The sequence below is a fragment of the Corythoichthys intestinalis genome, chromosome 6, assembly GCF_030265065.1.
Source record: "Corythoichthys intestinalis isolate RoL2023-P3 chromosome 6, ASM3026506v1, whole genome shotgun sequence".
NCBI classification, from domain to species: Eukaryota; Metazoa; Chordata; class Actinopteri; order Syngnathiformes; family Syngnathidae; genus Corythoichthys; species Corythoichthys intestinalis.
In genome coordinates this window covers 52,029,862-52,043,176 of record NC_080400.1, presented here as the reverse complement: position 1 = coordinate 52,043,176, position 13,315 = coordinate 52,029,862, and the positions used below count along the sequence as shown (strand labels likewise).

The following is a 13,315-nucleotide window of genomic DNA, read 5'->3' as shown; positions in this document are numbered from 1 at the left end:
TGTGTACGACATTGAGCATGGAGAAAAGAAAGAAGACCAAAGAACTGTCTGAGGACTCGAGAAGCAAAATTGTGAGGAAGCGTGGGCAATCTCAAGGCTACAAGTCCAGCTCCAAAGACCTGAATGTTCCTGTGTCTACCGTGCGCCGCCCGTGTCATCAATAAGTGTAAATTCATGGCACTGTGGCTAACCTTCCTAGATGTGGACAGAAAAGAAAAATTGACGAGAGATTTCGACAAAAGATTTTGCGGATGGTGGACAAAGAACCTGGACTAACATCCAAACAAGTTCAAGCTGTCCTGCAGTCCGAGGGTACAACAGTGTCAACTAGAGGCGTGCAAAATTTCCGATTCTTAGATTATTCGCGATTCGGCCGTGGGAGATTCAAGAATGATTCACAAACATCCAAATTCCGATTATTTGAATTATACCAGGTAAAGCGGAAATAAAACACAGTCAGCGCGGCCTTCAGGACTCAATGAGGAACGGCCCGAGAGTAAATATAATGTTCAACTCATGCCGCTAGATAAAAAAACCCAACAATAATACCTGACTGCGGCCGTCAGCTGCTACAAACAGCGCCCAGTTGCTAGTTGCTACAAACATACGGCAACATACGGCTATGGTAGATATCACATATTCTAGAACTAGATGTGAAATGACGGACGGCGGCCATGTTAGATCATATACCAAGAACCAGATGCGAAATGACACTTTCCCGCGCTAGCAAACAGGCGCCATCTTAAAGCAGTAGACTTCTCTAGAAGGCTCTGTTGTAGCGAACCTAATTACTTTTTATCTGAAAAAAAAAAAAAAAACAAATCGGCAAAATCTTGACTTGAATCTATCTTTAAATGATGAAACAGTTTTAAAACTTTCACGTCCAAAATAGACAGAAGGGAAATTATGGAATAACGAGCAATTTTAACAACTTTAACAGTTGATTCAATGCATTAAATTACTTGAATGTAGTTTAAAGCACCCGATACATTTGAGGATTTTATTTACTGTTTTTAACGGTTGACTTAATACTGAAATAGTAGTTTGTTTTGCCTGAGAGGATTTTTGAACAATTTTGGAACTAGTGTACAAAAATTAAAACGGGGGGGGGGGCGTGGTGCATCAATAATCGATTTATAATCGAATCGGAGCCTCTGAATTGGAATCGAATCGTTAGGTGCCCAAAGATTCCCACCTCTATTAGTTAGTATTATATTTAGGGCCACACAAGAATTATTTCATGCTTGAAATATTTTAATGATTCAATTAACATTTTTTAAAGAAAAAAAAAACGCAACAGAACAGCAAAAGACTATATCCTTCCTTGTATTTTATCATCAATGATGAAGAGCTCCCATGCATCTTTTTGGTGAGACAGCGGTGCTAAGCCCTTGTGGGGGCACTGACTGATTTCTGAGGATATTGTAGCACTGTGTTCTGCCCTGGGTGGGAGGTAATTCTCTCAAGTAAGAGCCATACCAACTCATTCTGTTGGCCATGATTTGGACACTTTCTTCTTCAGAGGACACAAAAGTGGAATCTTATGAGTCAGATTGATCCTGTTCAGTTGGATTTCCAGGTGGACAAGTGCCACTGCCACCTGGACAATAGTCTGGGCCCTCATCATCAGAAAGTTCGGACACTTGAATCCAACCCCGTCACTGCCTCTCCATCATCCAACATCTGTAGGACCATTTCAGCTGTAAATCCAGCAGCTATGACATTTTGGATAAGGAAACATAAGAGTAGTGTTTTCAATAGATTAATATGTAGCTGTTAGGGCTGTCAAACGATTAAAATTTTTAATCGAGTTAATTACAGCTTAAAAACTAATTAATCGTAATTAATCGCAATTAATCGCAATTCAAACCATCTATAAAATATGCCATATTTTTCTGTAAATTATTGTTGGAATGGAAAGATAAGACAAGATGGATATATACATTCAACATACGGTACATAAGGACTGTATTTGTCTATTATAACAATAAATCAACAAGATGGCATTAACATTATTAATATTCTGTTAAAGTGATCCATGGATAGAAAGACTTGTAGTTCTTAAAAGATGAATATTAGTACAAGTTATAGAAATGTTATATTAAAACGCCTCTTAATGTTTTTGTTTTAATAAAATTTGTAAAATTTTCAATCAAAAAATAAACTAGTATCCCTATTCTGTCCTCAATGTGTGTGAGTACACAAATTGACAGATAGCGAACATAAGTTCCAAAAAGAAATCAGACGGTGTGGCAAAGTTGCATGGGCTTTACTGAAGTCATCTCTTTTTGACAGGAGCACGTTTCTTGTATTTTTGTAAAACTGAAAATAACAAGGCAATGTGTCAATAACTTGCATAAATCACAAAATAACATAAAATGTCACACACGTGTCCATTTGAGCAGTAGCACTAGCCAATTACCTCACAAGCATCTAACAATGTAACTGCATTTCACCATATATGTGAACAAATTCAAATACACATCATCAATAACTATCTAATGCTCATGAATATGAACAAAGGAGGAATATAACTCACAAGCGATGCATGTATTAGACACAAACAGTGTGATGGGGCTATGAGAACTGCCACTGAATACTGGATGCGGACGTTAGCTGGTCTGAATAGCGCTGTCTATTAGTGTGAGTTCACTTCCGGCAAGATGGCGGACCGGACAAGCTGTTGTTTTTGAGCTTCTGTAATAAAGCCCCGAAATTTACATCAAAATTCGTTAATTTTCAACCGGACTTAAACAGATGTTTAAGTGGAGGTTTTTGTAACCGTTTGGTGGACATTGTTTTACACAACTGGGAAACTTAACAAGCACTTTTGAACCGACATGTCCTCTGAAAAGCCACGAGCTAAACCAACGGTAACTGCGGACAAAAATTACCTGGGCGAGCACTCTTATGCAGAAATGGAAGTCACAGCGACAGGGGCATTGAAGAGGAAAGATCCTCCGCGCACTCCGACAAAAAGTACCATGCCACCCTCGAAGGTAAAGTCTCTTCAAGAACCGCCTGTAGGATCGAACGAGGCTCTCGTCAGGGCTATAGAAAAGCTAACGGACAGAATTGATACCTTCGCTGTGCAACTGAGAGAAAACTCCGTCATGGTGGCTAACGTAGCCAAAGCAGTGGAGATAAATGCTGCTGACATCAAAGAGTGTAAGGAATCCATTAAAGTGGTTAAAGATGACATGCCACGTCTCGTTGAGGAAAATGAGATGTTAAAAGAAAAGGTGCTGGAGCTGGAGAGACACAAGAGGCGATGGAACCTCAGGATTCATGGCCTTAAAGAAAAAGATGACGAGCGCATCCGAGATGATATCATGGAGATCCTGTCCAAAATTGTTCCAGAGTGGGATTCATCAATGGAGACTGTGATCGATACCGTTCATCGCCTTGGAAGAAGACAAGACGGAAGGCACCGCCAAATCATCTTACATTTCACAATGAGACACTATAGGGATGCTGTTTGGAAGCTGACCAAAAACTGTAAAGTCTGCAGGGACTTGGGAATCCACTTCAAGCAAGATTTCTGCAAAGCTGACCGGGAGGCTCGTGCTGCAGCGTGGCCGAAGATGGAGCGAGCCCGGGCAGAAGGGAAGAATGTGTACTTCAGAGGTGGTGTGGGGTACATTAATGGTAACAGGGTGGTTCTGAATTAGATCCTTTACAATATGTCGGAAATAATGTGCCTTCTATAACGTTGGATCCTTCCTTGGTAATTCCCAGATGTTTTGGATGTTCAAGAGTTTGCAATATTCTGCATTTTTTGTCAGCTAATCTAGAGTTTTTTTTTTCATACAATATGCTGTTCTCAAATGAGAGTTTAGTTAATTCCCCATCCTATAAACCAGATTTTAGGACTTAGATTATTTTGGTTAGGGGGGAATGATCAAAAAAAAAAAACAAAAAAAAAAAACGTCAGATTTTGTCCTAATTCTGACATTGTATGTTTTGATATGGATATTGAATTTGTAATTAACGATCTAACAGTGTTTGATAGGGGTATAGTTACAGTGCTTAGTTTAAACAAACTTTCTTACTTGTAAATTTTCTATTTATTTATTTTTTTCAAACTGTCTTTTTTCAGTTCAAAGTTCTCCTTTATTTCTCTTAATGCTAGGGGTCTCAGAGATTCTGTTAAAAGAAAATCTATTTTCTTGTTTTGCAAAAATGAAAAATCGCAGTGTATTCTTCTGCAAGAAACGCATTCTAATGATAACGACGAAAAGTTTTGGTCAAATCAATGGGGTGATAAAATCCTGTTCAATCATGGCACGAACAAATCGGCAGGCGTAGCGATTCTATTAAATAATTTCCAGGGGAAAATTTTGACTACTAGTAAGGACCCTTTCGGCCACTGGATTACTTGTGTCCTTGAAACAAATGGGGATATGCTCATTATCGGAAACATTTATGGTTATAACAACCTTAAGTTAAACAGAAAATTGATTACTGAACTCTCTCAAACTGTAAATGATCTTTATCAAAGGTATCCAACAAAAAATATCATTCTGGGTGGTGATTACAATATGGTGATGGATGAATGGCTGGATAGGTATCCATCAAAATACCAAACACACTCTTACAATCCTGTTCTGATGGATTTTTGCAGGAAATTCAATTTGAAAGATGTGTGGCGCATTGATAATCCAGATTCCCAATTTTATACTTGGTTCAAACCCAATGGTTCAATGAAATCCAGAATTGATTACTGGCTTGTGTCTGAATTTGGCCAGGGGATTGAGGCAAAGATTTCAATTTCGGCTGCACCTCTAACAGATCATAGTTTGGTTAAACTTAATATTATCACCTCATGCTCACAATATAAGAAAGGTTTTTGGAAATTTAACTCAAATTTATTGAAGAATGAATCTTTCTGCAATGCAATTATAAAGGAGATAAATACTATAGTAGGAGACACAAACTATGAAACTTATCGAGAAAAATGGGAGTATTTGAAATACAAGATACGTCAGATTTCAATATCGAAAAGTAAGTTGATGAATAGGAATGTAAAGAAAAAAGAAATTGAAATAATTAAAGAAATAAACAGTATTTGCACTAAACCTTTACTAATTGAGGATGACAGACAAAGAGTGTTCATTTTACAAACTTCATTGGATGACATTTATATCTCTAAAGCCAAAGGTGCCTACATTAGGTCAAGAGCGAAATGGATAGAAGAAGGAGAGAGGAGTTCAGCATATTTTTGTAAACTAGAGAAGAAAAGACAAGAAAGGAATGCTATAAGAGCTTTATTGATAGATGGTCAAATGTGTTCCGATCCAAATTTAATTTCTAGAGAAGTCTTCAATTTCTATAGTAAACTTTATTCATCCTCTTATTCGCCCACAGATGCCGAAGCCTTTTTTAAGTATGTTAAGGAATGGACCCCCAGAATAGATGAATGTTTTAAATTGGTTTGTGAGGCGGATATTAGTATGGTTGAAGTAGACAAAGCTTTACAGTGTTTAGCCGTGGACAGGTCGCCAGGTTCAGATGGCCTAACAAGCAATTTTTATAGACATTTTTGGGGACATCTTAAGGAATTATTCTTTCAAATGTTGAGAGAAATATCTGAATCCCTCACTCTTCCCACGACTATGAAGCAAGGAATTATAACGCTCATTCCTAAGCCTGGTAAGGACCATAAAATTATTGACAATTTCAGACCTATAACTCTACTTAATAATGATTATAAAATTTTGACTCATATATATGCAAACAGGCTGAAAACAGGCATCACCCAAATCATTTCGGAAACACAATCTGGATTTGTTAAAGGGCGTTCAATCCATAACAATATAACACTTATATTAGACTTGCTTCAATATAATCATTTAATTGAAGATGAAGGTTTCATATTATTTTTAGATTTCTTTAAAGCATTTGACACAGTAGAGCATGATTTCATGTTCAGTACTTTGGAACTATTTGGCTTTGGAGATAAATTTATTAGCATAGTCAAATTAATTTACAAGGATACAAATAGTGCGGTTATTTTACCACAAGGTACTTGTCCAAGATTCTCCATAAGCAAAGGAATTAAACAAGGTTGCCCGATTTCTCCTTTACTTTTTATTGCAGCAGCAGAAATGCTTTCCATTCTTGTCAAAAATGCAGACTTTAAGAAACTAACGGTGTGTGGCAGACAATTGGCAATAAGCCAACTAGCAGACGATACAACAATTTTCATGAAGAATTTGGATGAGGTCCCTAAGGTCCTGGATATAATTGAATTTTTTTCGAAGGCGTCTGGTTTAATGTTAAACCTTAAGAAATGTGAGTTGTTGCCAATTCATGATTCTCATCTGAAAACAATTCATAATATACCAGTTAATTCTACAGTTAAATACTTGGGCATACACATTTCTAAGGATGCTGACGTTTTAAATAACCAAAATATTTGGAAAAATTTAGAAAAATGTAAATCAATTCTGAATATCTGGTCTCAAAGGGACATCTCTATCATAGGTCGAATATTTCTGACGAAGATGGAATGCCTTTCTAGATTCATTTACCCAGCCTATTCTCTTCCACTTCCAAAAACAGTGATCAAAGCTATAAATCAGGCTAATTTCAATTACATTTGGAATAGAAAAGCACATTATATTAGGAAAGGTACTTTGATGAAAGATTATGAAAAAGGAGGCCTTAGAGCTATTGATGTTGATTGTATTAATGGTACTATTAAAATTAATTGGTTGCGATCCTTTTTGAAAGGTCAGGACGAAATATGGTTTCACATCCCATACTACATATTTAACCAGTTGGGAGGTATTGAATTCTTTTTGAGATGTGATTTTGATATTAATAAAATTCCCATAAAATTGTCTATGTACCACCAACAAGTTTTGCTATATTGGAGAATGATCTATAAACACAACTTCAGTCCCCACAATACCCCGTTATGGAATTGTCGATATATTCTGTTCAAAAATAAATCACTGATTTATCGCAATTGGATAGAGGGAGGAATTTGGTCGGTAATGCACCTCTTAGATGATTCTGGACATATTGCGTCTTTTGAAAATCTATCTTCCAAACATAATTGGATTGATAAAAAACAATATAACAGTCTTATTAAAGCAATACCCAAGTCGATTATTAAGATGTCTTATAATTTGTTTCAAATGAAGCTAGAGTCGACGCTTCCTTTGCTGTTGGTAAATGGATTCAATATCAAGGATTCAAATTTACCCAATGTCAAAATTCGGAAAATTCTTGTGAATGAAATGTACCCATTTTCGTCGAACAGAACTTCGATTTTGAATTTTTTTTCTAAAAACGATGTTGAAATTTTGAGATCCAAATTCTTTAAATTTCCAATTTTACCAAAGGCTAAGGAAGTTCACTATAAAATTATTAACAAAGTATATCCTTCAGCAGAATTTCTGAGGCTCCGTTTCAATTTGGACTGCAACAACTGTGTTTTTTGTAATGAAGACATCGAAACGATTGACCACTTATTTTTTGATTGTAAATATGTCACTGCGTTTTGGGAAGATTTGTATGACTGGTTATTTCCTAAATTGGCAAATTTGTCTAGTTTCACGAAAGAAAATGTTTTATATGGTATTTCTGTATCAGAGTCATCGCACGACCTGGTTATCAATATAAGTTTAATTCTTGGGAAATTTTTCATACATAAAAATAAATATTTCAAGTCTATTCCTACTTTTACTATTTTTCACAAAGAATTATGTCATTATTTTTCTTCTTTGAAACATATGAAGGGAAAAATTGCTTTAAAACTGTGTGAAATTGCTGAGGAGCTGGACTTGGCAGATAGACCCTAGTGTTTTTTGCTTTTACTAATATTTATTTTGTATGTATATATGTATATATATATATATTATTTTCTTTTCTTCCAAATGTTTTTTTTTTTTTTTTTTTTTTTTGTGTGTAATTTTTGTTGTTATGTAGATGATTATGTTCTTGGCTTGTCTGTTAATTTTAAAGTGGTTTAACATTGTACCATGCCACTTATGTTGTAATGTTTGTTGTTGTTTGTCAATAAAAAAAAATAATAATAAAATAAAATTTAAAAAAAAAATAGTGTGAGTTCGCGTCGACATATAATAACGTCAGAAAAGCGCGCCGAAACCCAAATAATCAGCTGCACTGAATCGCCAGCAGAGGGCGACATTACGCCACATAACATATGCAAGTCACACCCAAGCGCCAGCAGAGGGCGGAAAAACTCCATAAAACACAATTAACAAGTTGGCCTTTCACTGTACTGACATTTAAATCTGTCTGAGCGGGCCTAGTGCGTTAATTGCGTCAAATATTTTAACGTGATTAATTTAAAAAATTAATTAACGCCCGTTAACGCGATAATTTTGACAGCCCTAGTAGCTGTATAAATAAATACACACACACAGACTATATATATATATATATATATATATATATATATATATACATACATACAGTAATGTTAGCTAACGTAGACCAGGTTCATACCGCAGGTCTCAATGCACGAATCCGATTTTTTCGTGTTTTTCCGACTCGACTGAACGGGAAAAGTCTCATAGAAGTGGACCATTTAAAATTTGTTCCAGGTCACTTTCGAATGTGATTAAAATCCTATCCAGGCCACATTTTTCCAGAATGTGGCCGCGGTCTGAACTGTCAAGTCCCCCAAATTGAAATTCATGCAGCAATTAGCGTCAGCAAAGAGCGAGAGAGACAGAGCGCAACGGTACCGGTGCATCTGTGCATTAGCCTAGCTTGAAAGCGGATTTTGGGGAAGGAGCGGGCTTGACAACAGTCATAAAAAAATAAAATGGGATGAGGATAAGTCTGAGAATGCTCGGTTTTCTCTCTGCTCCGATGCTCCTGCGCATGCGGGCTGGTTTGCTCAGCGTATCTCGGACTGCGAATTAGAGCGCATGTGTGATACTTGAACAGGCTCAATGGACAAAGGCAGTCTGAATGGGCACGCCAAAAAAACATGACAAAAAATCGGAATTGTGCTTTAGGACCTGCGGTATAAACCTAGTCTTAGTTAGCTAGCTAGTTAGGAACTAGGTTAATTTGTCGATAAATAATAATAAAAAGAGTCATGAACGACACACAAAATACTACATGGACATAATACTTACAGTACACTTATCAGCTCTTGCTGTGTAAAATAATCTTCTTAAGAGATGTCACTTTTTACATACCTAGTCTGTGTGTTCCACGGTAAATTTATTCCTGACAGCCAAAGTTAATAAGAATGAAAGATTCCCATTGGATTCTATAGAAAATGCATGCGGGTCATTTTTGACCCACTTGTGGAAGCTTAGGGTAGTAATACAAAAATGACAATTTCTTCAAATGTATAAAAAGTTAATCAAAAATTTGAATGGCATTATATCACAAACATGTTTTTTGAGGAATACCTGGAATATGAATTGATAACAATTTTTCAATCCGAAGATATTTCAAGAAAACCACCTCACCGGGTCATTTTTGACCCACTTATGCATCTAAGGGCTAATGTACCAATCTTCATATTGACAACAATCAATCGGTGATTGTTTGGCACATAAAAAAAATCTAATTGGATTGGTGGTGGTTATCTAATTGCAGTTCACGTGTGATGTAATTATTTTGGATGTGCTTTGCTGTGTATAGCCCGTTAAATCCACATTTAGTAACAAAAAACAAAAACAAAAAAACAATCACATTCTTCAATTTCGTAACCTTTTTGCCACCTTTAGAACATCTTCGGATAAAGGAGAGATTAAAAAATTCTTCCCTAGCATTCCCTTTTCGCTTCAGTTTGATCCCAAAATAGGGTTTTTACATTTCATTCTATTTTGTGTTGATCTATTCGACTATGTTGTTTACAATCAATATTTTGCTCACGGTGCTCGTAATATGTACATTTTTAAAAAATAGTTTCATTGTGTTAATGATGTTGCTCCAACAGAAATATCCTCTTAAAAAGGATGTGGTTAGAGCTGTGTCCATACAGACTGGCTACATGGTCCAGAGCCAGGGGCCCAACCACTGTGTCCTCACATACATGGCGCAGCTAGATCCACGAGGTAACTGTTTTGACTCATTTTGGGCACCTGTGCATATAATGACAGGCAGTCATTCACACTCACCTTGATGACCCTGCATAATTTGTAACCCGTGTTGCTCAGTCGTGCTTTCTTTCTTTCTTTGCAGGTTCATTACCCAAGTGGGTTGTGAAAAAGTTTTCCCACTACCTTGCACCAGGCGTAAGTCATTGACACTTTAATGCAGATGCCGGAAAAATATGTTTTATTGACAAGATTGTCAGGTTTAGAAGTTGTCGATGAGATAGCATCCCTTTTTTCTCCCTGCTCCACATAGACACAATTTTTAATGCCTGTTCGCTGTGGAAATGTTGCAACAGCGATCCAGTGTAAACTACTCGTTGACAGAGTGGCGTATCCGCGGCAGATGGGTTGTTAGAAGCGACAACAAAGATTGCAAGGCCATCTTGTTTGATATGCTGATGCTGTTGTGTTGCCTCTTTGCCAGACAACTACTCACTGTAACACTTTGAATTAACCATGTCGCGGTACCAAATTTTAGTAGGCGATATATTATCTCATAAAGTATTGTCGATATGAGATATTGTCAATTTTTTTTAAGCAATTCAACCACTAATGTAGTGAATATACATCCTAATAAATCACCCATTGAAATGCAGTAAATTCTTAAATAAAACACAAACAATATTAAAAAAACACACACAATGTGTAACGAGTTATTTGAAAGCTAAGTGCAGAATATCAAATAGGTGAGAAACCCAGTGCCATTTTTGTTCTCTGCCAATTCGAGCCCATCAAAAGTGTTTATTTGATCCAAAATGACTGTCCTCTTGTCCTGCAAATTGCTCGTTAGCAAATTTGAAGCCAAATTATTAATTGCATATCAGATTTTTCAAAACGGGTGTGATTTTAAAGATATTCTTAGTGTAGAATCTGAGGTATGTGAGATTAACTCCCAAAATTTTTATTTACATGTTGAACATGACAAGCTTTTATTCCGAAAGGTTCACCGGAAGTATGTTCGCTAAGGAGCTAACCGTAAGCGTCATAATTCATTTAAAAAAAAAAAAAAAAAGTGCACTTCAATTTTTGGCATGCAAAAATTGCCAATCAATAATAGATTTTTTCCAGCAGCGAGTTTTCATGCTTGGAGTGTCACATTTTAACCGCAATTTAGCGTTTTGGAGAAGAATGTTTTATAGCAGGCTAAAGTGCTAGTACATTGTCTTTTTTCCATTAGCTTCAATGTAGCAATGCTAACGTTGTACAATGTTTAATATAGACGTGTTTCCTTATTTTGTATGTCAGAACTTTAATCTTACGGCGTGTTGATGACCAATTAATCATCTTTGAAAGGAACTGTACTCTCGTATGCAATCAACACGCATGTAAGATAAATCGCAGCTGGGAAATTTGCCTCCCTAATTTTTATTTACCGTGCGATAAATTGACTTATTGCATACCGCGACAGGCTAGCTTTTAATTTTGTTGTCCTCTGTATGGTTACAGTGCGAGCTAATCATGAGGTCCTTCTTTCTGCATCGACCAAAGAAAATCATATTTATGTTGCATAATACCTGATGAGCCTAAAATTGTCCAATGTAAATATTTATTGAATAAAAAAGAAACTGAATGAACCGCTGAATACACCATGCAACATCTATCATCTGTATTACTTATCCTCGTAAGAGCTGCAATTCTTCATATTTGTACACACCTGATGAGAAAATGTTAATTCACAGCTGTGCCAGAGCAAACACAAGCAGCTGGCCAGACACGCTCATGGTATATGACTTCGGGACTGACTGCATTGTTCAATTTATATTACCATAAGTAAGGCAACGATTCTATACGGAGGGCAATTGAAGTCGTGCTTTGTAATGCATGCTGTAATAATAATCCTGATAACTTTTAACACAAAAATATTGGAACACTTCTGTATCTGTTTGCTTAATGCTTTTTGTTTTTTAATTCTTTGAGAATCTGAGCAGTTTGTGCAAACATTATGAAGTTTTATATGATTGTCGGTTGTTCAAAAAAACAGCATTAAATGAATTGCTCTTTGCAATGATTGTATTTTTCTCTTTCTAGGCAATGAAGAGTATTAACAAAGCATGTTTGAAGTATTCCGACTGGAAGCAGAGACACAACCCTGGATTGAAGCCTTGGCTCTACCCAGAACAGACTACATTACCCAGCATCCCACTTTCTGAGCTTAGCATTCAGCATGCCAAGAGCCTGGAAAATATTGATGAGAGCTCCCTGGCTGAGACCAATGACAGGGATGACAGCTACTAATCCATGCACATGCAAGTTAGACCTAGATCATGTATTCATACATACATGCATAAATGCAGGGATACATGCATGCCTGATGCACAATTACCCGTACACTTTGTAGATTCATTCACACACAGACACACAATGATTGTATACCTCTTCATGCTCACAGCATATTGTGTTGGAGCATTCAGATGCAAATGCACATTTCAAAAAGTCAGCTCCAGTTTTTCCCTACATAATGCATGCATACATACTTTCCCTATGTCGGATGCACTCACAGCTGCACAGTCACTTGCAATGGACTGCAAGTATTTTTTACAACTTAAGAAATATTGGTCGAATATCTACAAATGCAAGTGGCCCGTTAGTTTTCAAATCAGATTGTGATGGTAAATCTTGGCAAATCTACAGGATAGATGTTTATATGTTAGTGGCTTTCGATTACACCTCAGCAAAACAATGTATTTAAAACTGATATTCCTCCACAGTTTGCAAAAATGGAGTTCATATTACAATAGTTCAATGTGTTCACAAAAAAGATTTACAGATTTGCTTTCATTTGTATGTCTCTGTAACATGTTTTCAGTTGTTTTGTAAACACACAATAAATATGCAGGTGCACAGAAAGCAGCTGAAGCTCATGACAAAACTCAAAGAACATAATTTCTTTACTTGTGAGGACTCTGATGTCTTGCCCCAAATTGTAATCCAAGCATAATTACAATTTGCAGACTGCAGAAAAGCAGTGGGCTGTCCTCTGATGTGGAAGTGCCTTATACCTGCAATCTTTCCAATGGCCAGCAGAGAGAGACTCCACATGTTCCAAAAATGTAAAATGATCTGTGCTCAAAAGCCCAACGTGGTTTAAAGATGTTCGACAAGCAAGTGAGAGAATAGCATTGTGTCTATCCAATGAGTAATAACTATGTTTAATGCTCAACTACTGCCAGTTTGTGAAGACCAGCTAAAAAGTATCCCAACTGTAGGGAAAAAATATA

At 36.5% G+C, this 13,315-nt stretch overlaps 1 protein-coding gene across 1 annotated transcript; it reads left to right on the top strand.

The window, feature by feature from the left end:
- The first annotated feature begins 9,943 nt into the window (after nucleotides 1-9,943).
- Nucleotides 9,944-13,315, top strand: LOC130917600 (START domain-containing protein 10-like). Its single transcript, XM_057839179.1, has 3 exons — nucleotides 9,944-10,055; nucleotides 10,183-10,235; nucleotides 12,126-13,315. The coding sequence occupies exons 1-3, from the start codon at nucleotides 9,992-9,994 to the stop codon at nucleotides 12,330-12,332; spliced, it is 324 nt and encodes a 107-aa protein (XP_057695162.1). The 5' UTR covers nucleotides 9,944-9,991; the 3' UTR covers nucleotides 12,333-13,315.